General features: G+C 38.2%; 1 protein-coding gene across 1 annotated transcript in view; it reads right to left on the reverse strand.

Moving 5' to 3' along the window:
- Positions 1-4451: 4451 nt before the first annotated feature.
- Positions 4452-25749, reverse strand: part of COL4A1 (collagen type IV alpha 1 chain) — a 120047-nt gene continuing 98749 nt past the window's right edge. Inside the window, 15 exon segments of the mRNA XM_036394681.2 lie at positions 4452-7359; positions 8993-9165; positions 9785-9899; positions 12664-12841; positions 13643-13855; positions 14004-14102; positions 15480-15608; positions 16939-17010; positions 17674-17746; positions 21102-21235; positions 21886-22071; positions 23957-24007; positions 24518-24616; positions 25361-25441; positions 25545-25671. Coding sequence (XP_036250574.1) covers positions 7278-7359; positions 8993-9165; positions 9785-9899; positions 12664-12841; positions 13643-13855; positions 14004-14102; positions 15480-15608; positions 16939-17010; positions 17674-17746; positions 21102-21235; positions 21886-22071; positions 23957-24007; positions 24518-24616; positions 25361-25441; positions 25545-25671 — 1812 coding nt within the window. The 3' untranslated portion in view covers positions 4452-7277.

Genomic DNA, 25749 nt, shown 5'->3' on the forward strand with positions numbered 1-25749 from the left:
GTACAATACCCACATATCTGATTCAGCTGTCATTTGAAAAGCACTGCAACACTTTAGAGTCTATGTAAAGTTGTATACATTAAAAAGTCTAGCAAGTGCAATGGAATAATCAAAAACTAAACAAGTTTTCATCACCATTCAGGGTGATGAAAACTTAGGGAGACCATGACCCAGCAGGGACACACCTGTTTAGGAGTTTAGAACTGCCTTCCTGTCTAAATAACAGCAAGACATCTCCCTTTCACAGGAGCAATGGCATTTATTTGTAATTGTAAACAACTTAGAAATACAAAATCCCTGTATATTGGTTTATTCTAAGTAAAGGTTGAAGACAATAAGTACTAAGCTCCTGTGGGTTTATTGCATAACAGTGTACATAAACATAATTTGTGTCTGAGTTTGCCACATTCATATGTTTGTATCTAACATATTTTCATTCAGGAAGCAGGAAAAAAATCAGTTATCATGAGTCTATGCAACTATATAAAATTAGATTCATAAGAACTCATAGGAATGATAAGAATGTCCTTTGCTGAACCTTGGTGCTGAAGACTTGGCCACATGTGAAAGGAGGTAGATGATCTTACACATTCCCTCTCCACTGCTGCCACATGATGAGTTAATATTTGATTAGACAGTGCTGTATCTATGACACCTGTTCACCAGGGAGACTAGGACAACAACTGATGTAATCTACCTTATTATATACTTAATGATAGAGGAGAAGCACTGCTTTTTCAGCTTCCCACGTCTGCTTTTCATTTCCTCTCCTACACATTCCGGAGAGGTCATGTTCAGTGCCTTGCAAGAGCAAACAAACAACTACAATTTTTTTCCCTCTCTCTCTTTCTGTGAGTCTCTGCAACTTGTTTGATAGAAAAAAAAACTTTAAAAATTTCCTCTCTACTGTGTGTTTCTAGGAAGAAAACTACTTCTTGAAAATAGTTATTAATATACCTGTGTTGGCAAGATTTCTCTGATTACAATAGGAGAGTACAGAAAATACCCAAAAAATGCTTTGGTACCAAGGCTACACGGAAGAGTCATAATGTTCATAGTGGTTCCCACACTTGGCTGTTGTTTTCAGATCCTCATCACAAATGTCCTCTCAAAACAACCTTGCCCTTTGACAAGTAGGAGCTACTCAATTTTTTAGGTCAGTTCTCTTAAATTCCACTTCATAGGAGCACCAAAACACCTCATCTGAACAGATTCCCAACTTGTCCAAGTTGTTTGTACCTGTGATTCCCAGTCGCAGTGACTTCCTCCAGGAAATGTGTAATCCCAGTAATCTTTGCAATCTGAATACAACTTTTTATTTCAAAATTATATGGTTGTGTTCAGAAGACTCTTTTTTTCAATTCAGCCTTCACAACTTCAGTAGCTTTCCTGCGAAGAAATCCTGATCTCTATGGGGAATCCCTCAAATTCTCACATTACTATGGGTGATTATAGTATTTCAGATATTGTCTTTCTTACTGTGAGTAGCTGTTGTTATAAAGTGAATATACAATCCAGAGAATAACTTTTCAAATTTCCATTTCCAATTTTTTCCTTCCTATTTTAAAGAGGTCAACATCTTTCCCTGATGTAAGATTTGCCTTTGAAGAGAGAGGAAGGATAAATGCAGTGGAGGTTTCTTTGTGGTTTTTTTGGACACCAGAACTTCTTTTCTTTCTATGTATTTTTTTTATTGGGAAAAGAAAGGCTGAGAATAAGACAGGGTGTATCTTTCATTGCCCTGGGCTAGGTCCTTTCCTCAGTTCAGGAACAATGCCAAAAGGCCTGGAGAGTATTAGCTTTGAACAGAGACAGTTGACAGTTCCCAACTGATCAAAGGTAGCAAAAAATAATCTGTGAAAAAGTTGTAGTCTGTCAATGTGGAAACATGAACAAATGGCAATTTTGTTTGCAGATGCTGAGAGCTCCCAGCAATGTTCATTCACTTCTGTCTGGTACTCACCCTCTTACCGGTCTGAGGTCCCAAAGACGCTGCAACACATCCAGGCCAGGGAAGTGGGAGGTGGATCCCAATGTAACTATAAAACAAGGTGTACTGAGACTGCCCTGGGAATCAGTCTTTCTGTGGGGATTCCCAGATACATTATTGAAAGTGGTACACAGAAGGAATTCTTGACATGGGATTCATGTGACTGCATTTCAAGTCCCTATGATTTTGTTGACACTTTGTTTACATCTCTCAAACAGGTTCATGTCCAAAATTAGGCTGGAAAAAATACCACTAAAATTATTTAGAGGAAATAGGAAGATGAGAACATCTTCCACTGCCAGCTACTATGCCCACAAAGATAACAAAAGCTTTGGCAGAAGGTAACACCGGGCATGTTCTCTTCACTTTGAACCTCTTCCAGGAAACAATGGTGAGAAATGAGCACTCTGGTGTAAGACTGAGAGGAACGTTCTGGCAAAAACACACCACCATGGGTTACACTGCTCTAAAAGCTGTGCACTAAGCATAACAAAAAGGTTTGATCAATGCTCTTTAGACTGTTTTACAAGGACTTTCTCCCCTACCCAAGCCATTTTACATGTTTATTTACTACAGCGTAAATCATTCTTCATGGGGTTGAGATGACAAATGAATCCTGCCACAATTCTGCATGAAATCTAACATGTTTTGTTAGGCGAGACAGGAGTTGACAGAGCATCAAATGATCATGGTTCCATCTATAACTTTCACTCTGTCAAGTCTTCCATCATCTGCACACCAATTATAACAAATACAGTTGACTGTATACAGCCAGAGGGGGAAAAAAAAGGCAATTCTCTAACATATGTTAAAGATTCAGACATTTTAAAATCTTTTCAATGTTTATACTCTGTTCTCTGGTTTGAAAACAATGAAAAGCTGGAAAGGAATGTGCCTTTAAAAATCAACACTGAACAGTAAGAAAGAATATTCAGCTCTGAGTATCATCCTCTTACGATGGGAGCTGAAGAGAGAAGGTGGTGTCAGTAAGCCTGACTGGGTAAAATATCTTACAATAGAAGCATTCCTGTGTTCGTGAGAAGTAGTAGTGATTTATCCTCCCACAGATATTAACACCTCAAGCAACACAACAAGCTTATTGCTTGGCAGAGAGAAATAGCCAAAACCCCCACACTCCCCTCTGCATTTTTTTAAGGACTTTTCCTCTGACACTCTGAAGAAAGAGAATGCTTTAAAGATTATACTTCCAGGAAATTATTTTGAGGTTGTTTTGTTAGTACATCTTTCACAAAGAACATGTGCTTCTTGTTTAGGTGTTAGTGCTAAAAGTAAGTTTGTGCATTATTTTTTGTTTACAATTATTCTGTAGAGACTTCAGCAATATTACAAATTCACAATTTTTATCCATTTCATACTATACTTTTACTAACAGTTGGGTGGAATTATTTCCTTCTCTCTACCATCTTTCCTCTGAAACCAACAGGCTGAACACTTCCATGTAGCCACTTATTTTCTTAATAATGATTAATTATATCTCAGACCATCCATCACTGGTCTCAGCATCTGTCTGAACTTGAAATACACATTTAAAGATCCACCCCAGCCTCTCGTGTTCTCACTATTATCTAATTCAGAATGTGAAGATCATAAAAAAGATAATTTCTGTATGAAGAGGTGGAAATGCAGTGGGCAGCACATCGCTGCCACAACGTGACCAGCAGAGAGACATAAGCTCCACTGCAACCTCTGAAAAAATGCTGTTGGTCTCCTCCAGAAGTCCCAGTGCAGGCATGGCCAAGCACCATTACAGAGTAAGGGATGAAGATACAGGCAGGTACTGAGGTAGCTGCCATTTTAACTAGCCAGTGGTCTTTCTTTGTGCCAGGTGCTGTATTTTCTATTTAGGTGGTGCTCTGAGATCCACAAGCCTGGCTCTGTGTTTATGTTTCACCTTATGTAGTTAGTGCGGATTATTGCAGATTTATAAAGCATGGAAAATAGGAAAGGAATTCTCAAAAAGTCGTGCAGATATACAATTTCAGTCATGAAGAATACAGTCACTTTTCTGGAAGCCTAGTATGGGGATATTGTTCTCAGGAGTCCTGTTACATAGAAAAAAGAGTATTTCATCAAGGAAGTTACCACTATGAAACCAGTAAGAGATATACTTACAAATGAATGTACATACTTATACTGAATGTACATTTATCAGAAAAGACACACAGGCTATGACATCATTTGCTTCAAAATATCTATCAGATCACTTAATTATATTATATTTTTATTTTGCAGTATGAATAGAAATTTCTTTAATTGAAAACTGACCCATTCCTATTTCAAAAGGAAAATTGCTGTTGACTAGAACATGTCAAAGTACAGATGGAGAGATGAGAGAATAGTATTCAACAGGGTCATGTTAGCAGATGAGAGACCAAGGTACTTGGTATTAGTGTAAAGCCGTCCGTCCCAGCGCTACCACAAAGAGAGCAAGGGCACCACCTGCTGTTTTAGAAATGGATTTATTTGGAACATGACAGTGACTCTTCAAGTACTGCACTCAAAAATTTTCTCCTGAAGCTTCTGCAACACGATTTGAATAAGTGATGACTTAGCAGTTGCCTGTTCACACAATGAACTTTATTTTAGCCACAAGACTGGCCATAAATGCCTGAATATGGGGTACTGAAGAGGTTTTTGAAAGCAAGGCAGTGTTTCACACAGGCTCTTCCTCACCCAGGGCACCAAAATCTAGCATTCACACATTTTCAGGAGATCTGACTGATATTCAATAAGCACCAAAAAGTTTAGTGACTGATTTAAGAAGAAATAGCATCTTTAGCATGAGAATGGTTTAGGTCATTATATGAGCTGGAGGTTATAGAATAAATAATTACTACTAGATAAGGAAGACATCAAACTACAGTTCAAGCAGTTTTCAAAAATTTTCAAAGGACCTTGTTTCCAAATGCTCTCAATTGAGAAGAGAAAGGTTCATACACACCAAGATGATTTAAACATACACGAAGAACTTTATAAACCCAACTGTCTGGCAGTTCTAAGACAATTTGACCATAGCAAATTAAATCCCTAGCTGACCAGGAGATAAAATGTAGAGTGTGAGCAGCTGTTTGGACGCACTGAGTCAGTGAAGACTCAATTTTTGAATAATTTTTCCTAGATGCCACAAGGAATCACCTTATAGTGTTCTCTTCTTCTGGAGGTCAAGTGTCCTAGGGAAAACCCTGCATAAGGCTGCTCAGGCATAATCAGACTGTTTTATTTTATAGACTAGAAAGGAACTTTTGTGAGGAGTGGTCTTTTATAAATAAGATTATCAAGTGTCAGAACTTCCATGAGAGTTAAGAATCATTGCTAAATGAAATGGCCAATTTCTATGCAGGAGCCTTCAGCCATTTGGTCAGAGAATGTCTGGAAGGATTTTAATTGAAAGACAAGTTCAAAATAGCAGCAGCAGCGTCTTCACAAATTTTGGAAAACAACATGAAACTTTAGCAAATTATGTGCTTTTGCCAATGAAAATGATAGCATGGCCCATTTCCTCTTCAACCTTGTTCACTTAAAAGCAAAGTTTATGAAATATTTTAATTTTTATCCTATATAATTCAGTTCTGTTTGTGCACGAAAAATTCAAAGGAAAAGTGAAAAATGTGCATAATTTGTTGATTCCCATGAGCTGAGATGAAGTTAGCAGATTTTTTGTAATGTGTTGGTATCAAATACATTTCAGTGATAAGTTTCTCATGTTTCATCTACCAGTTTCAGTTCTTATAAGATAACAACAGAGGTGTCAATACAGTGCCCTGTTTCCCCCTTTAAAAGATGCTTTGTACATCTGCAAGATGTGCAAAACAAAAATCATCTATGATTGCATCAAGCTTTTGCATTTATTGGTGGCTTATTAAAATTAATTAATTGCTGTGAATGAATGCTAATAACAAATTAGTAAAAACATCTTCCTTTCTTCTGGTTTTTTTTTTTTTTTTACACAAATAGTTTTATTACAAACTTGAATTTTTAAGAAATACACATGTAAGAAATTACACAAAGGCCTTGGCATTTGCAAAAATCTTTTGGTATTTGCATGGTAATAGTCCATAAAACATTTTTGGACACAGACATGCTCAAACAATGGTATCATTGCATAGAAATTCTTTAGAAATATTTCTGAGGCCACTTTCAAGAATTTTTTGGCACAATATTAACAAAATTAAGGCCTTATACTTTTCAAAATCAAGTAATTCAGTGTGTGAGTAGTGTTTAAAACCCTGAAAAATATTAAATACAGAATAAAGACTATAAGCTCAAAGCAGAATTTACTATTATAAACACAAATAACTATTAACCTGGGTTCAGTCTCTGCAACTTCAGCATTGAAATGGCTATGTAAAATGAACATTTCACATCATATTTTGGCATTTAACACCTAATTCATGACACTGAAAAGAAGAAAAATTTTGTAAGCTTCTTTTTGATATGATAAACTTAGAGCTTGATTTGCCTAATGGTTGATCTCTATATAAATTACTAAAATATTTATATATATTTTTCTTCTTGACCATTGCTGGATCATTCTTTATTCCACAGGAAAGTTTGTTCTACTGCACAAAGAAGCTGCATAGTACCAACATAGCAGAAACACTTACTTGCCTATTTGTGAAGCCAATTTGGCAGTTTCTTCCAGATGTAGACCCATTAATACTGACAGCACTAAAGGCTACAAACAGAAGCAAAGGTTTGCAGGATGGCACTCTATGTTGTGAAAAGATGGTTACATGTTGCTTAACCACAGTCTGTAATCCCAAACCTCTTTTTTACATTAGTATTTCTTTGTACAAGAACAATAAGTACATACCCAAGAGTCTGGGATTTTAAGACACCTAGATAACAGTAACAAACTTATCTGGGGAAGAAAAATGAATCTAAATATATAATACAAGAATGAGAAAGGGGGGTCAAACAGTATAAGGCAGAACTGCATACCTCCTAGCACCTTTGCATTTTTTTTCTGGATAAATGCTGACTTTTTATTCTATCAGTGCATTGCATTTATATAAAAAATACATATACTTTGATCAAAAGTGCCATTTGGCATGTCGACATTTGAAGCTTATCTTTGTTGTCTCTTTTCTTCTTTAGCAAGGACAGGGCCAGTAAAGCAGTGTGTGTTAGTTATGCAAGTTCCTAAAAGGCACTTTACTGTTTTCATATTGGACAACAATGAGGTACATATGATATATGTCTAGGCTTCATTGCTGTTAAACGAATAGCACCATATTGTGTGAAATTAGTTGAAATTCAAAAGTCATTATGTTTTTCTCATACAGACTTGACAACGGCTAACATTTGAGCGTAGATCCCCGGCTTTCAAGGTTGAGGGAGTCGGTTTCCTACAGAAAAGAAAGAAATTAGAAGACCCATTAACAGTTTTCAGGTTCATAACTGACAACACCAGCTTGGAATGCAAGTCTCCCTTCCAGCCTCTGCTGAATCAAGAAGGTGTTCTTAAGTTCTCCAGTGTGTAATCACTTCCAAGTTTGGTCACAAACTATCCTAAGACTAGTTTTAAACATCACACACTTACTGAAAAATTCAGTTCTTTCACCAGGCATAACATTTCCTTAACCTAGAACACCATCTGTTAAAGCAGCAGTTTGAAAACAATCTACAATTTGGGTAATAAAATAAAATTGGGCAAAGAAGTTGAAATTTGACTGTTTATGAGTTTCTGCTAACTCATGTGACTTTAAAGACAAATGAAAAGCTGGCAAAGGAAATTATGTGATGTCATATAGAAACAAACCAAAGCCTTGTGTCTCTAATCTGTCATAATGAATTACTCCTAGCAACTAGAAATAAATCATTTTCAGACAAAGGTGTGCTTGCATTTAATGCTTTTCATTAAAAAAGATTATGACTTTACAGGAAATTGAGGAGTATTTGTGATTTCTGATAGGAGGGCAGGTCCCCTGATCTGGGATTATTTTATTAATCTGAGGTGTAGTTTGCAGCCAGAAAAGCGTGTGAAGTTGAGACGTCTCAGGGTAGGACTCGAGGAATGGAAACAACTGTAGTGCTCACTCTAAATTTTCTTCTGACCAGCTTTCCTCTTTCCTAGGGATCCAGGGCTTACCCCAGTGGTGGGGTGGCTGTGGTAGTAGTTTTTCTGGTTGATGAGATTATTACAGCCCCAGTGACACTCAGTCTCAGTGCTCAGTTTTTCTACCTACTCCACTGACAGCTATCTGATAAACAAAGAGTGAAAACTGGCTAAACAACCTGCTACATTCTGAGACAGGCAAGGCAGCATTCACAGATCCAGACAGAAGACATGAAGAGATGAAGGGTAACAGGAGCATCAGTCAGGACTTTGGTGGAAGAGGGTGATTACCTGCACTCCAGAGGAATGTCTGCTGATCAGTTAAGCTATGCAGACATGGGAACTGACCTATATGCCACCATATTAGTAACATTCATATAGAGCAAATGAACCTGTGTTGAAAAATACTCATGTGCAGGACACCAGAACAAAGCCTATTACCACCAGCTGCATTTTACTCAAACATACTTCCTCTAATTATTAGGGAAAGGTAAATAATTGTTCAACTCATTTAGTTTAACACCTGTACAAATTGCAAGTAGTTCCATTTTATGTTAATGTCCATTTACAGGAAATGTTATATTCTAACCTAATTTCAATCAGTATGTCAGCCTATCCCAGCTACCACTTGGTGAATACAATCAGAAATACAGTGGAATTGTGAACATTGTTAGATTATTCTGAAAAGCAAAATACATGATACAAATGATACATTGCAAACACTAACTGATGATAAATTCATTAATTCCCCTGAAAGCTACTATTTTTTTTTCTTTCTGTTACAAAAGTAATTTACTACATAAATTAACTGTGCCGGTGGACAGCCAATACTTGAACCTGTATTACATTCAAAAACTACTTCTTTTATTCAGTGATAAGGCTCAACTGAGTCTCAAAGAGTGATAAACAAACCAGGAACTTACCTGAACATCTCATTCCTTTCTATAGTGGCAAGCCAGAAGCTGTAAGCATTTGCATAGTAATTGCAGGTGCCCCGGCCATGGCATTCAATGAAGGGAGCGCTGCGGAACTCCTCTAGGCAGGAGCCAGGGGATGCCAGGGCCTGGCCAGAGCCCTCAGCACCAGCACTGGTGTGCTAGGAAAGGCAAAAGCATTGGTCAGACAGGGACTCTCTATCTCCTCTGCTACAACTGCAATGAACTCTCTTGCACAAATATTTCTTCACATTTCTCTCCTTGTCCTCTGTTCTGTCCATCTGCTCTATTTTGTTGCTCAGCTCAAGGAGGAGCAAGAAGGTGGAGCTGAAGACTCCAGAGATGGCATTGGGTTCTCTCATGCAACAGCAGCATGACACACCAGCAATATCAGCTTCAGGGACAGCTGTATGCACAGAAGTCCTTCAGGAGAGACAGCAGGACTCAAGCTATCTCTATGTAAACAACATGCCAGGAGGCCCAGGAGGCACAAGGTCTGGTATGGCTTTTATCTGAACAGCTTAATTCCATTCCCACTCCACATCACAGTGGTCTCTCTGCCATCGCCAAATGCTAACAGCTCCGGATCCAGCTGTGTCTCAGACCATGCCCAGGCCTTGCCTGGGAAAATGATCAGATTCTTTTTGAAGACACTACAAAGGGTGGAGGTCTAATGCCCTCCTAAAACATGAAGGGACAGAGTCAGATACTAAATTTCCATAGATCAAAATCCTGAAACAAATGCTTTCCTCAGCTCAGAGTATGTCCCAGTGCACTTACCATGACAAAGGAGTAACCAATCCAAAGTGAGCTCCAGCCTTCAGGACACGGTGGTATTTGAATTGTTTGACTGTGAACAGCTATTACCATAGCAGGAGCTTCACACACAGAGCATCTAGAAGGACCAAGACATGAATGAGCTGCACGCACTTAAGGATTAATAGTTCATTATTCAGAAACGACTTTCTTTATGGAATCTTGAAATAGAAAATGTTGTCATGTTCAAAACCAAAGGAAAATCACAATGTTTCATTTAGAAAAAAAGCCAACCGGTTCTTTTTTCTTTTTTGTTAATTTCTAATTTATTTGATAAACTTCTAATTTCTCCCTTACTTAGAGACAGTTCAACTATTAAGTCTTATTCCTATTAGCTTTCCTATGAGAAAAGAACAAGAGACCTCTTATCTGAATATTCACATGTATTTTTCGTTTTCTAGTCCTGTTTGTACCAAAGTTTCTAAAAGTGCTCAATGTCATGAACATGGGGGGCAAATAGCCAAACACTGTATTTCAGCAAGTATCACTTAAAAGTGGTCTACTCTGATCAGAAACAAGTAACAGCAATTTGTCATCCTAAACTTAGCTCTGACTTCCAGAGAAAAAGCCATCTCCCTGGAAAATGTCTTACAAAGGCAATCACTGCTAATCTAATCTAATGCAGACTCTTTCCCATGCATTTTCCTTGAAAGTGTTTCTTATTTACATTTGTGGTCTATATCTCCAGTAAGAGATTTCCAGCAAAGTAACTTGCACAACAAAGTTCAAAGCAATTCTCCAGAAAGGCATGCAGCACCAGTTCTTTTACTTTAGATATATTCCTCATGTCTCAGAACTGCTAAGTTACTGAATAATCCAATCACCAATCATCCCTCCACAGAATCACAAAAAACCCATGAGCTGGGCTGGAATTTTAATATGGGGGCTGGTAATAAGGAATTTGGTAGATATAATCAGTTTTTCCTTGTACAATTCTTCTTCAACTGGCTGTTGCAGTTAGCAATTATGAAAATTATTCAAAACTAAACAGTCTGATTCCTGTTATCAGAGCAGGAAAAAGAATCAAGTGCAAAATGGATTAAGTTGGATTCTGAAAAATGCAGAGAATTAAAGAGTTCTATTTCTGCCTTGTGAAGACTGCTTTCATACCTACTGCCTTCATCTTTAGTGCGGAAGCAAGAGAGTTATTTTAAGAAACACATCAATGAAGGAGTAAGTTAAAAGAAGGAATGTAAAGCTGCCTCTATTCTTGGAGCTCTGCTTTGCTTCAAGAGATTTCTGGTATTTCAGTAGAAGGCCATACAGGAAAAGAAGTCCTGTGATTCAAGGCAGCAAGTGACACTTCTACACATTTTCTACATTTGGACAGAGAAAACTGTTGGTTAAAAAGCATCAACTAATAAAATAAATTGAAAGAAGTGTCTTCCAGATTCTTTGCTAGTTTTCTAACATGAATATTATAACTATTTCACTCGTTGCTATGACTGAAAGGAGAAAGACACATAAGCATACATGCACGCACACACACATGTACAAACATATACACACTTACGAGTTTTTATGGTGCAAAAGCCAATCCGTAGGCATAAGATAAAGCAAAGCGTTGGTTAGTACCTCCTTCAGCAAGAGTTTCAAATGTGACTGTTAAAGGCTATTTTGCATGATATGGGATGGCATAAAAGGAATATGAATTTCAGAGGCTGGCAATTAGAATTTTTTTTAAAGTCAAGTCCCTTCCATTCACATTCAATGAACAACCAAAAATTTAAGACCAAAAAAGTCTCTCTTGAAAATCTTGTCCTCAATCTGCCCATTCATTTTCAAAACATACCAACTTCTTTGGTACTAAACCAAAAGTAAGAACACAGAGTACAACTGCAGATACAAGATGGATTTCACAATGCAAAATAAACATCAAATGTTTTGCAGTAGAGCCATATAGTTTTTGAACATCCAAGATGTCCAGAATACAACCAACTGCTGATTAGGATTGTCCTTTCTCTTGGATGTACCTGAGAAATCACTACCAGCAATCTCCACTCACATTCATTAAATATGGCTGGAAGGGGGATCAGCAAGAGCTGATACAGATTAGAAGCAATGACAGAAAGGACAGTAATGCCTATATCTAATGATTATCACTTAAACTGTAAGCTGAAGATTCCCTTGTCAGACTCATATCCAATTGTAGGGAAGTTTGCTCACAACTCTGCCTTCAGCACTGGACACATTATGCAAGAAGAGGTTTTCTAGTGGTCTTAAAATTTCAAATGGACCAAAAGTTCAACATTGCATTGATGCAGAACAGTTATGTCTCTGATATAGCACCATTCTTTATGCTAGCTGCAAATCTGGAACTATTAAAAAAAATAGATGATTGATTTTTCAATTGTTTCCTTTAATTCAGAAAATAATGACTGTATTCAAGCAGAATGTCTAAAACAATGGAAGAAGCCTGTCAGTCTACTGTATGATAAAAATGCTACCATTTTCAAACAAAAGGAAACTGAGCCCTAAAAAGCTTCTAGCTATGGCTAGCTCAAAAACCAGAAGTGTTTCAGACAAGAACTGTGAAAAAATACAAAACTTTTTTTCCTTCAAAGTACATCACAGCTTTTGCAAGACAACATTTCAAAGTATATATTTTAATTTCAATTATACCCAAGATAGGCTATTCTATTTCTTTGGGTTTCCCCCAAAATGGAAGTCTAAACTGAAAACATGCACACTTTGAAACATTTCATCAAAAGAATTCAAACTTTAAGTTTAAAGACAAGAAATAAAAATAGACAGATTCAAAACCTTGTCCAGAAAAATAAAGTACCCTAAGCTCTTTCCACAGGCTTTTTCACTTTATAAATACAGCAGAACTGAAACCATACCTGCTGATGAATGGTCTGATATTATCACCAGTGATAGGAGCCATATTCATTGGCATGGGCTCAGGAGTAGACAGCCAGTAGGAGTAGTCATTCCTTGATGCAAAATTACAGACATTGTTGATATTGCAGAATAAGAAAGGCATGGTACTGAATTTCCGAAGACAGCTCCCTGCTGTGCCTGAAATGTTAAGTGAAAGGTTATTTCTTAACAGTTTTGTAAAGCCATTGCCAACTGCCTAACAATTATTTCCAGGAGCAGCTAATAAAGGCAGAGGACACTTGCCCTGAATGACCCAGTTTTCTCAGAGGAAGTGAATCCTCTTAGCTTCATGAGGAATGAACAGGACAAGGAAAGGAGTAGTCCAGTCTTGTCTGTAGAATTACAGAATACATTAGGTTGGAATAGACCTCTAGAGGTCATCTATCCTACTGCCCTGACAGGTAGATCTGGTTTCTTGGGTCCAGATTTAGTTGAGTTTTGAGAATCTCCAAAGACAAGAAATTCAACCATCTCTCTGGGGTTCTGTTCCAATGGTTGACCATCAGCAGGATAAAAGAGCTTTTATTTATGTTTCACTAAAACATATCTCTCACTTGTGGTCCATTGCTGCTTCTGTCACTGAGACCCTCTGAGAAGGGACTCCATACTCTCCACCCTTCCTCTAGACAGCTGTAGACTGCAATAAAGCCCTCTCCATAAATATCTGTTAAGGCTGAGCTAACCCAGTTCCATCAGACTGTCCAAGACCCCGTGAGCCATCTCAGTAACTAGGTGCTGTATTCACTGTGGTATAGCAACATCTTCCTCATTCTGGGAAGGAAGATGTTGCTATACCACAGTGGGTATAGCAACATCTTCCTTCTTGCCTGGGTCTGAGCCAGAGCAATTACACAGATTTGCTCAATGCAGCTCTACAAATGAGAGCAGCATTTGGTTTGTAATGAATTCTAACTGAATTCTAACTTGGTCTCCACTTACCCAGATCTTGGCCATGTGCTCTTTCATTGCCTTGTACATAAAGCAAGGAGTAGCCGTGGTAAATCAGCCTTGTTCCAAACGGACACGACGGCTCTTCAATGGTTTGACTGTGTCTGGTAACAAGGAATCCATGAGCAACTGATGGTGCCCCTGGAGGGCCCATAGCCCCAGGCAAGCCATCAGGGCCAGGTGGACCAGGAAATCCTCTGGGCCCTGCAATACAGAGAGGCTCCTTTTATTTCTGCAGACAGCAGTACTGTCCCTACATAACTAAAGAAGTGAAATTAGATACATTCACACCTAATACCATATGTTATTTTTCCATGAAGGAATCAAGTCTTTGAAGAATGCAGGTGCTTACCTGGAGGACCAAAAGGACCAGCTTCTCCTTTCTGCCCAGGCTGACCATCAAACCCTGGACTACCAGGTGGTCCAGGTACACCTGAAGGTCCTGTCACCCCTGTTGAGAAACAAGTAATAATTATTACTGGATATCTCATGATTGTTCTGACTTTTTGGCTTTTAATACAGTACAGCATAGGTATGCCTCAGCATAAACTAAACTCCTGCACATTCAGTGCATACAGTTCCATATCTAGAGAATATATGAGGGTTACTGCCAGCAAAGTCATTCTCTAGTAGACAAGGAAAAGCAAGGAGAGAGCATGCTTCTAAAAAAACTAGCATTTGACTGGAATATGAAAAGGAATCTCTTCTCTCTCTGCTTATCATATGACTCAAAAATAGACCATAAAAAAGTAGGGTCATGAACAGTGGGAAAATGGGTATCCCTCTTAGCTTCTTCCCAATTCAGATGTATTTTATATCTTCCCTTTATCAATTTTTAGGGATGCTATCAATCCTACATAAACTCAGCAAATCTGACTTCAGGAGAAGGAAGTTAATACCATCAGCACTACAGCAGTATTTCTGTGACTCATCAGACACTCACAGATTTCCTTTTCCTGATCACCCAAAAAGAAACATTGTTTTGATGTACTGAATTGACTACTAGTGATAGAGCAATGGATTCTGCACAAGCAAACCCATGCTGTGTTCAGTCACTGAGACTGTTTCATAGGTATTTCATAAAGGACAGCAGTTGCAGAGTTGTATCATCACCTTCAAGAGAAAACTTTCATATCTACTATATTAACTAGGAAGAAGATATTCATTATCCTCCACTGTAATTCCCCATCAACTCAACATAAATCATTCAGGAAAAAAGCTTTCCCCTAGAATCTTAACACTCCTGAGCTCCCATTCTCCATGTTCCATCATTCTGAACGACATGTCCTTGTGCCAGCATTTCATTTTTCCTACCACTTGCTCCATCCTCTTACTTGCTGATGTGTTTCATTTTTGCAGTTTACCTACTCTTTATAAAAATTGCAATATCTGGACTTAAAGAAGAAATCCAGGACCATGGAAAAAGCTTCCCCAGGAATTACTTTTCATTTCAGCATCAGGTGTTTTTCCTCATGCTTTCTTCTCCCAGAGACACACAGTAATTAAGTCTGGATTCAAGACTAATGACAGAAGACACCCTGACAAATACATTTTGGAGAAAGGATAAGCAGAGTGTTGCAAGTCACTCTGCCTACTGCTGATTTCAGATACTGATGTGCTGCCTGCAGAGTGAGAGCCTATAAAAAATCACCAGGAAGACATCTGTTTTGGATGAACTTCAAAAAGGAGCTTCTTCATCACTGACACAATTTAAGTGGCTTACAAAAATTGGATAATATTATACCAAAAATTTTGTAGTATCTAGCCTACCTTTGACTATTTTACATTACAAAAAATGTGTTTCTACTGGCAAATTAGAAACTCTCACCTTGTTGTCCTTTGGGACCTGGAAGTCCTGGGAATCCCTTGAGACCAACTGGTCCTACAGGTCCAGGTAAGCCAGGATCCCCTTTAATAAGCTGAAAAGGACCTGGTGGGCCTGGTGGGCCTTGTAAACCTGTGGAAATCAACCAAGAAAATCAGCATGTATGTAGTATAGCACAAATGAAAAAACAGTTACTTTGTATTGCCATTTATACAGTCAGAGACTGGAGCCTGTCACAGATAGTCACAAGATATCAACACATCCTAGACTTTACATGTGAACGAAACTGCAAAACTTCCCAAATTGAAGCCTATCTATGCTGATATCTCCAGCCAAACAGACTACTCATCGACTGAAATAGCTGTCCAGACCTTAGGCTCCATGGAGCTGTGTCAGCAAGTCTGTAAATAACTCCAAGCTGAGTGGTGTAGTCCATATGCTGGAAGGAAGGGATGCCATCCAAAGGCACCCACATGCGTGCCAAGTGGGCCAGTGGGAACCCCATGAAGTTCAACAAGTGCAAGGCCAAGTGCAAGGTCTTACACACGGGCCAGAGAAATCCACAATATCAGTACAGACTGGGGATTGAAACAGCCTGCAGAGAAGGACTTGGGAAACACAAGTAGATGAAAAATGGGATGAGTCAGCAATGTCTGCTTGCAGCCCAGAAAGCCAATACAGGGCTACATGAAAAGAAGTGTGGCCAGCAATGCTCCTCCTCTGCTCTGTTCTCATAAGAGCCTACCTGGAATATTATACGCAGCTCTGGGGTCCCCTGTACAAGGAGGGCATGTACCTGTTAGAGCAGGTCCAGAGCAGGGCCATGAAAATGATCAGAGGAGTGGAAGAGATCTTCTATGAAGACAGGCTGAGAGAGCTGGGCTTGTTCAGCCTGCAGAAGAGAAGGCCCGAGGAAGGCCTCACTGTGGCCTTTCAATATATAAAAGGGGCTTATAAGAAAGACTGAGAGGTTTTTAACTAGGGTCTGGAGTGACAGGGGAAGGACAACAGTGTGAAAGAAAGAAGTGTTTACAGGCAGAGTGTGAATTTAGATTGGACTTAAGGAGGACAGTTTTTTTTACTGTGAGGGTGGTGAGGCACTGGAACAGAGGTTTCCAGAGAAGCTACAGAAGTTCTATCCCTGGAAGCATTCAAAGCCAGGTAGGATGGGGCTCTGAGCAACCTGGCCTAGTGAAAGATGTCCCTGCCCATGGCAGGCAGGTTGAAACTAGATGATTTTTAAGATCCCTTCAATCCCAAACCATTCTATGATTCTAATCTGACCATTCAGATGCTGATACATGACACCTGGTTTCAAATTCTGAGTTTTTACACAGAACAAAAGGGTGATGGAGTTATAGACACAAATAACAATAAATTAATGAAAAATAACCATTTTACCAAAATAATAACCATTTTACCAAAAAAATCTGGGGGAAAAAAGCACAAGTCTTCATTATACCTTTAGATCCAGGAAGACCTTGGTCACCTCGCTCACCCTTAAGGCCTGGGAAGCCAGGAGTCCCTTTTGGACCTGAAGTCAAAGGAAATATTTGCATGAAAATTCAGTAATTTATTGATCTGGAAGGGTATGTGTGGAATAATCATGTATGACCCACGTCCCCATGATCCCGAAAAGGACATGGCTTTATTTGCTCAAGTACTTTTTAACTATTATCAGAAACATGATACAAACGCCACCACTAAGTCACAAAAGAAATGATGACTGAAAATAAATTTCTCTTTTTTTTCTCTTACTTCTCCTCAAAGTTCTCTTACTTTAATATTATTCTCTAGATTAAAAGCATTATGTTTTTTTTATTAATAACTGTATTTTTTATACACCTGTATATTCAACAAGAGAGACATACAGAGCTCACTTCCTCACATATAATTATAACATTTGCCTCTTCTATTCTCAAGAAAATCTTGAAGATTCTTGACTGGTAGCATCTAACAATCAATTTTACATCCATCTTTTAAAGGAAGTGCACATTTAATATTTGCAATGCAAGAATAGGCAAGAGACAAAAAACCTTAAGAAAAATCTCAATGCTTTTGTATGCTTTTTGACACAACTTTCAGTGTCCTGTCCAGTAATTATTAACACAGAGACAACATTGTTTGGGCGAGCGAGGAAGGATATGAAAGAGACATTTTTGCATATTTTCAGGAGTATGTTAAGTCTTCTCCTTACCTGGAACACCTGGAATTCCTGGAGGTCCGAGATCACCTTTTGGACCGACATCTCCTGGCAAACCAGGACTACCCTGCATAAAAGAAAATGTGAAATATAGTTATCCTACACTATTGTGATATGACTCTCAAATAGGCTGTGTATTACTGGAAACCTATGAAAAAAATATAATTTGACAAAGCCATTAAATTTAAGAAATGGTCATTCTCTCCCTTGATTAGCTTGAGAAGCTTCTCTTATGGGAACAGGAGTGACACTTTGCTCTTTCTAAACTATTTTTTGCCTCAAAGATACCAGACCAGAATGAGGTACTACTAGCACTGCAGCCAGTAAAAAGGTTCTCAACCATAGACCATATAATTATGAAAACCATCTGTAAGCACAAACCTCAGCAGATACTAATTTCAGTGTGATCCCAGCAGGAGGTTGCTAGTTAGATAATTAAATGGGGTAATTCTAGCAGACTTGAAAACTTCTACATTCACACATGGGATGAAATTAAATATGCTCAACAATTTATAATTCTCTGAAGATTTTTACTTTTCAACAGGGATAAAACACTCAAGGACTTAAAACACTTCAAACACAATGGGAACTCCTCCTTCTGCCTTCACCATTCTAAACTGTAGCCCTGAAATTAATGGTAACACGTTCACTGTAGCCTCACTTCAAGGAAAACCAAGACCCTTTTTCAAAAGACACTGTAAATAGTCATTCAAATGGCTGCCAATTTATTTTGTCTTTTGTCTGTTGCAGATCATCTGCAAAAAGCTTGTAAGTATAGTTTAGAGTTTCTCCCTGGCTGATTAGGTATGACAGTGATAGTTCATTATATAATAAAACACAGAACACAGGTGGAGGAAAGAAATATAATCCCTTTGCTAAGTAACCTACCAACCAGAAGCTGGAGATGTGAATTAAACACACAGTGAAAAATAATACCAACGGTAGAAGTCATCTCATCATATTTGCAGAGCAATAAAATAGGCACAATGGAGTGATTTTTCATTCAGTGCAAGTTAGACGTTTACATTAAGGTGAGAAGAACAACAAATGTCTAATTCTTTTCACTCATTATAAAGGGAGAAGAGATGATTAGTTCAAAAATGGATGCCCACAGTTAAACTTCCAAAGACTCCAAAGTTTAACAAAAGAAGTGCTACTCTCAAGAGTGCTAAGGAAGGCATGAATGCAGTAAGATTCCCTGGTTTCTTTCAATCACACAGACACAGTGTAGAGGATTGTTTAAAGAAATGGCTGTCTCTTTGTATCATAATATGTGAACTTCTGAAGCCCAAAACAGGAGGGCTAGCTTTCATTCAGAAGGCACTTATGAGTCAATCACATTAAAAGAGGGGGGTTTTAAATATATATATATATATTTTTTTTAGGTTATAATTATAAAACATATTTATAAGAGGAGTTTATTGGAAGCTTTCCATCGAAATACATTTCCCATAACAGTATGCATTTCCTAAATTTTTTTTCTCATCAGATACATCTTGGTAAACAACTTTTTTGGGTCTGTTCCAAACAGAACAAAACTATTTCAGGAAAATGTTTCTTCTCCCATTACAACACTAAAATGAACAGGAAAAAACACATGAGATTTGTATTTCACAGTCTGATCTCTGCATTTACTTTCTTTGGATACAATTTTTGGACAGGCTGTGTCACTCATGTTGCAACAAAATCACCGTTCTGACATAGGTAACCATGTACCTGGAGACCTGTATGAGCAATTGAGCCATAATCAGGGCAGGAGCCTGTCACACTGGGAACAGTGGAAACTCATCTTAGTATGCATCACCAGAGGAAGCTTAATATTTAATATCACTCTCACTGCAGCATTTCACACTGAGTTAACAACCTGCTACTATGAATTATGGCCCAAGGATAGTGAAACAATTTTTCTGATTGAAGGCATGGAATCAAAACCCTTAGGCATTTCCCATTCTTTCTCAGCAAACAGTCTAAGACTAGTATAGCAACCAGTGAAAAGCTTTGCAATTTCCTCGGGTATAGAAATTTAGCTCTCTGCAAAAGCAGTGCAAATTATTAAACTAGGGAAAATATACTGGAGTCTTATGTTGGAATTTACTACCTTCAAAGCTGGTATGGTACACTATGGTATCAAATATAAAAAGGTCTGAACAGGAAGCAAATCCTTAAAGTCTCTGTGAAGTGACTCCTGGATGCAGAAAAAGATGCACTAGATCTTTGCATTATCAAAAATAAAGTGGACCTTTAAAGTCCTGCATTTCATATCAGGATCTTATTCCTGAGTCTTTCTTCCTTTTGTACTCTAGGAATTTTCTCATCCTTTTAGCCATAAATATTATTTTTATTATTATTGTCCTTTTTTTAATAGAATCATTAAGATTGGAAAATACCTCTAAGATCATCAAATCAAGCATTAACCCAGCACCACCATGTTCGCCCCAAAACCAAACACCTCAAGTGTTCTAGCCACACATTTTTTGAACACTTCCAGGGACGGTGACTCCACCACTTCCCTGGGCAGCTCATTCTAATATCTGACCACCCTTTCAGTGAAGAAATTTTTCCTAATATCCAATTTAAAGCTCCCCTGGCATAACCTGAGACCATTTCTTCTTGTCCTGTCATTTGTTACTTGGGAGAAGAGACCGATCCCAATCTGGCTACAACTTCCTTTCAGGGAGTCATAGAGAGTAATAAGGGCCCCTCTGAGCCTCCTTCTACTCTGAGCTAAATGATCTCCATTCTCAGTGTAGTAGGAAAGAAAGAATGAGAAGTTAAAAAATAGAGCATAGTTTTCAGTGTGGAAAAAGGGATCATACACCCTGAGAGAAAGAATAAAGAAGACAAACTATTCTGGGTGACTGTCCTATTCTACTTCATTCTCGTTAGTATACTGAAAAGTGACTATTTTAGGCCAGGGAAAATGAATAATATATGACAAAAATGTATTAATAGTATTGCCTGTTTGTAGTTCTAAATCAGCAGCAATATTTCATCACTGACAGTACTGAAACTGCACTTTATTTGAGAGCCTTCATAACAAAAGCAAACAGTTCAGGTATTTTCAGAAGGCAATTTATCATGAAATATGCAACCTTTAAAATTAACTACTAATGCATTTACCAGATTTATGGATGTGCTTCAGCCATCCTGTGCTGTTAAAACACTGTAAATTATACTTTTGGTGTTGTATGTTACCACTTACTATCTATAAATTTCTAATAAGTTCATTAGCTCACTGGGGCAGCCTTTCCAAGGAGAGCATTGAAATGCTTTCAAACTGACTTTATATCATCAGCAGTGAGTGCAAAGGCACTTTGAACATAAAATATCATTGTTTTGAACAAGAAACTGTATGATTAATATATCTATTAATTACAAGAACCAGCTTTCAGCAAATCTGGAGTGTACTGAAAGTAACTTACTGGCAGTCCTTGGAAACCCGGATCACCTTTCATTCCCGGACCCCCAGGGGTCCCTGGCCAGCCACTGCTCCCTTGCTCTCCTTTGGCCCCTTTCAGACCTGGAGGTCCTGGTGGCCCTATTGGACCTGGTAAACCTAAAAAACAGAAGAAAAGAGTATTTTGCAGCAAAATTGGCTTAGAGTAGTATCTCATGGAGGACAAACAGGGTGTTCAGATGGTCAGAACCAAAATAATTGTTGTTACATTTCAAAAAAATAAGTAGGAGAATCTGTTGCAGGGACACCTCATCCAATCCTCTCTCAGCCTGTAGCTGACGGAAAACAGAGGCAGTTTTCCACATGTGCAGAACAAGCAGATAGTCCATCCTCAGGCACAAACACACTAAAGATACTTTGTACTCTGCTCCACTCTCCTCCTTAGCCTCTAGCACAGGCCACTGCCATGGAAAGGCCAAGCTGGGTCATTTTTAAGTACATTAACCTCAGCACATAGGAACAAACAGCCCTGGATGCCTCAAAACAATAAACAAAGTCCATAGGGAAACATGGAAATGGGAGGCAACCTTCTCAACACTAGAAAGAAAGCTGAACAAAGCCAAGTGCTTGAGGACATAAAACCATCCTGTTCTAGGACAGACTGCCAAAACTGCCGGTGAACAAAGGCTTTTCTTTGACCTGGGAGAAGAAGATGAACAAAGATATGCCATATTGATTGTATTCATAATTAATTAATTAGGCAAACCTCGATGAACAGCAATACTTTATTACTAAAGATAAAGAATTACCTGGAAGACCAGGTTGGCCTTGGGGTCCTCTGTCTCCTTTAGGGCCTTCAATTGCACTTCCTGGTAGCCCAGGAAGACCTTGGTTCCCTTTAGGGCCTGGTGGACCTGCATATCCTGGTTCCCCTTTCAGGCCTGGGATCCCTGGACTTCCTGGGGATCCTGGAAAACCCACTTCACCTTTTGCACCTAAGATTTGAAATAACCACAGAACATGATTAGAGAGAAGATCACAATCACTGAAACCTTCTGCCATATTATCCACTCATAGTAAGTGTTACTCTTTTTGAAAATACTGACCTTAAATTCATACATTTCTATAAAAGTGCAAAACTTCAGGAAAATTGTATGATTCTTCACATTATGATATAAAATATGAGGGAAGTAGTTTGACTGACATACCTGTTCTTATCTAAACTCATCACTGGGCTATTTTTAGTCACTCTTAAAATAGATTAACATTTAGCATCCCTCTACCACTCCTTACACAAAGATTATAAAGCCCCCAAACCCTTACTCCACAGCAATTATTATTGTCATAGTCAAGTAATGGATGTTGTGCTTGACAAAGCACAAAAGGTCTTGCTCCTGGAGAAAAATGGAATACTTTTTTACTAAGATCTAGATTTAGACCCGTTGTACTTACTTTCAGGCTTATACAAATAGTTAACAATTGCAATCCAATCTAGTTTTAGACTGAACAAAAGAATATAGAGTAACTGGTATAAGTACAATAATAAAAAACCCAAAATGCATAGAGAACACTATCCCTGGGTCTCTGCTTGAGCAGAACAAGGTTTTTAAATCCTTGACTTGTTTCTTTGGAATTACCAAAGAAATACCTTTAGAATATATATTTACTCTAAACCCAGATATTTTTAAATGAGCTGAGCTGACAAAATGAGAGATGAGGAAGGTGAGAGAAGTATTCTCATAATCTAGTGCTCTACACGCCTACCGAGCTACGATTAGAACATTTGCTAAATTTATTAAATCTGTAACATTAGGGCTTTCACAGTAGTTAATGACTGTTAATTAGTCTAAGATGGTAAATAAATGATATCCTGAAATTCTGGTTTATCACTTTGGTTGTCCAGAAAAGTTTCCTTTATTAATAGAATGAATAAGTGAGGTAGGGCATTGATATTTAAAGCTATGTAAGTTCTTCAAAATCTGCTGTGTCATGTTAATTTCAATGATGAACTACTTGAATTGTTTGTGTTTTCCACAATGGAAAATTGTGGATAGTTAAAATTGAAAATTCCCCTATTATACACAATTTCTTTTCTCAACAGCAGTTTGACATTTCTTGACTACTGTATCTATTGCAGCCAAGTGTCTAGGATATACTTATTTCATTAACTGGAGCATGGTGCATTACAGACACCTTGAACAAGCACTGACTCAAGCCAATCAAACCACTCTCACAGCACAGTGTAGTGACACACTTTTCAAAGAACATAAGGGGACTTGAATTGTCATGGTCATGCGACTGTACCCAAGCAATTAAGTCCTGAGCCCAGGTAATAAAAATTTCCAGTGGGATCTCAGCCGGACTCTGCTGTCTTTTGCATCTCTGCACCATGCTCCTGTGCATAGCTTAGACAAGCTCTATTGAGATACAGTAAATGACTAATTTAGCAATTAATATGTCTGGGCTGCAAAACAGGTTCAGGCAAAAAGATCACTACAGTATCCTGGCCACAAAACCACTACCTATAGCTGTCTGTGCACAGAGCCTCACTAAACTTTGATTCTTGCAAAATTAGTAGGAAAACAGAAATACTTGGAGTCAAAAGCACAGCACACAAATAAGGGAGTTATTTATATTACCTCATCACACCACAGCTTGCAGAGAATTCCACACTATGAATAATTACCTATTTTAGGGTATATCTAACTCCAAGATGTTGCCACTGTAACAGAAATCAGTATTTGAACCTCTCAGAGCTTCTGCCTGCTCTGAGAAGGCACAGGATGTAAAAGAATGAAGTAGAAAGTATGTCTGCATTACAGAATTATGGTCATAGTATGTTGGGAAGGAGGTTTATAATTGTTTAAGTAAGTATTTTACCTTTATCTCCCTTTGCACCAGGAAATCCTGGAAGTCCTCTACCTGGAAGACCTGCAGTACAGAGACAGGAAAAAATGAGAAGTTGGGAAAGTACTTACATTTAACCTGTAATGAATAAAACTCTATTATGCAAATACAAACTCCAAATAAATGGCTTATGCAGAAGTTCCTCAGGGCAGAGGCTGTTTTTGTTATGAATTGGTATTGTATTTAGCACAATGGGTCCTGTATGACTGAAAACCCTACCCAAAGAAATGGCAAGGCTGCTCCACTATTTCACAGCTAAGTTTCAGGCTGAAATAAATGCCAAAACACAATTCTTTAAAGTATTACCAGCTTTTGTGAAAGAAATTCTTTCAATATTACATTGATTAAACACAGTTGCTCATCTAAATGATCACATTGCAATGCTGGATGATCATAAGACATCAATACTGACTTTATTTTCTAAGGTTTCATCCAAAGGACTCAAAACCAGGACACACCTCTACCAGCTACTCTTTTGCAGCCTGTGTCTGTGCATTTTCATACCCTGGGAACTGAAGATGACAGTCACAGTACCTTGTTCACCCTTTGCACCAGCTGCACCTGGAATCCCATCATAACCTGGTTCACCCTTCTGACCAGTGGCACCAGCAGGACCCGGAAGACCAGGTTCACCTGAAAAATCATTGACATTTTCATTTGACCTATGACTTTTTTTCTCTCTCATGAAAAGCTTTACTTTTTCTTTTGCTCCCACAGAGACCAAGCAGATATTGCATGATGACTTCAGTGTGACTTTTCACTGAGTTACTTCTGAATTAAATCAGTCTGAGACAGGGCTCAAGTATTAAAGATTTTGACACAGCTAATTATCATGAATCTCAGTGAGTTTAGAATGCAGGTCCTCTAGCAAAGACTTGTGAACAGCACAGTCCACTGTACTGTAAGATGATGTGTCCTGCAGCCAAAAAAACTGAGAACAGAAGACTCCAAGATCAAAAAGGTTCATAACAGCAATGGATTTACTCTCTTCCATACTCTATTTCCTTTCTAACATCAGTGAAATGATGATAATGTGGTGATTCAGGTTTGGGCATAAAGATTAACTGAATTGTTTTAAAATTAACTCAGAAACAACAGAAGTAATGGCTGTAGCAACAACTGGTCTTGTGGAAGGTGGTAAAATCTATTCCTCTAACAGTGCAAAAGAAAGTGAGCCCCCCACTACAGTGACTCATATTTACCTAGGAAATATGTCAATATTGTCAAGCAATGTCTTTTTTGCTGATGAAATGAACAAATGCACTGCGAAATATCTGAGCCAAAATTAATGTAGAATGCAAAAGATTTTGTTTTAGCCACTCCCTGGAAACAAACAATATTTTAAGTGTCCTTTGTTAGTTGATATTTCTTTTTTACCTGGTTCTCCTTTTAAACCTGGAATCCCACTTAAGCCAGGAAGTCCTTTTTCACCCTTTTCTCCATGGCGGCCAGGGCTTCCTAAAGAAATAAAGAAAAATGTGTTTCCATGTGGGATATTTGATATAATTTTTACTTCAAATTTTCACTGCAGTTTCTGTTTTGTAAAAGCATAAACACTTGCCTGGAAATCCTGCCATGCCAGGGGATCCTTTGGGACCTGGGGCACCCGGCATTCCAGGAATTCCTATATTACCCTTTTCACCTTTATCTCCAGATAGACCTGGACTACCCGTTCTTCCTGGTTCTCCCTAGAAGAAGAAGCACAAATAAAATCCAGACATTAATTCTGAAACAGTTTTTTCTGTATGCAGTGGTAGATGTCACCC

The sequence above is a fragment of the Molothrus ater genome, chromosome 2 (genome assembly GCF_012460135.2).
Source record: "Molothrus ater isolate BHLD 08-10-18 breed brown headed cowbird chromosome 2, BPBGC_Mater_1.1, whole genome shotgun sequence".
In the NCBI taxonomy this organism is placed as follows: domain Eukaryota; kingdom Metazoa; phylum Chordata; class Aves; order Passeriformes; family Icteridae; genus Molothrus; species Molothrus ater.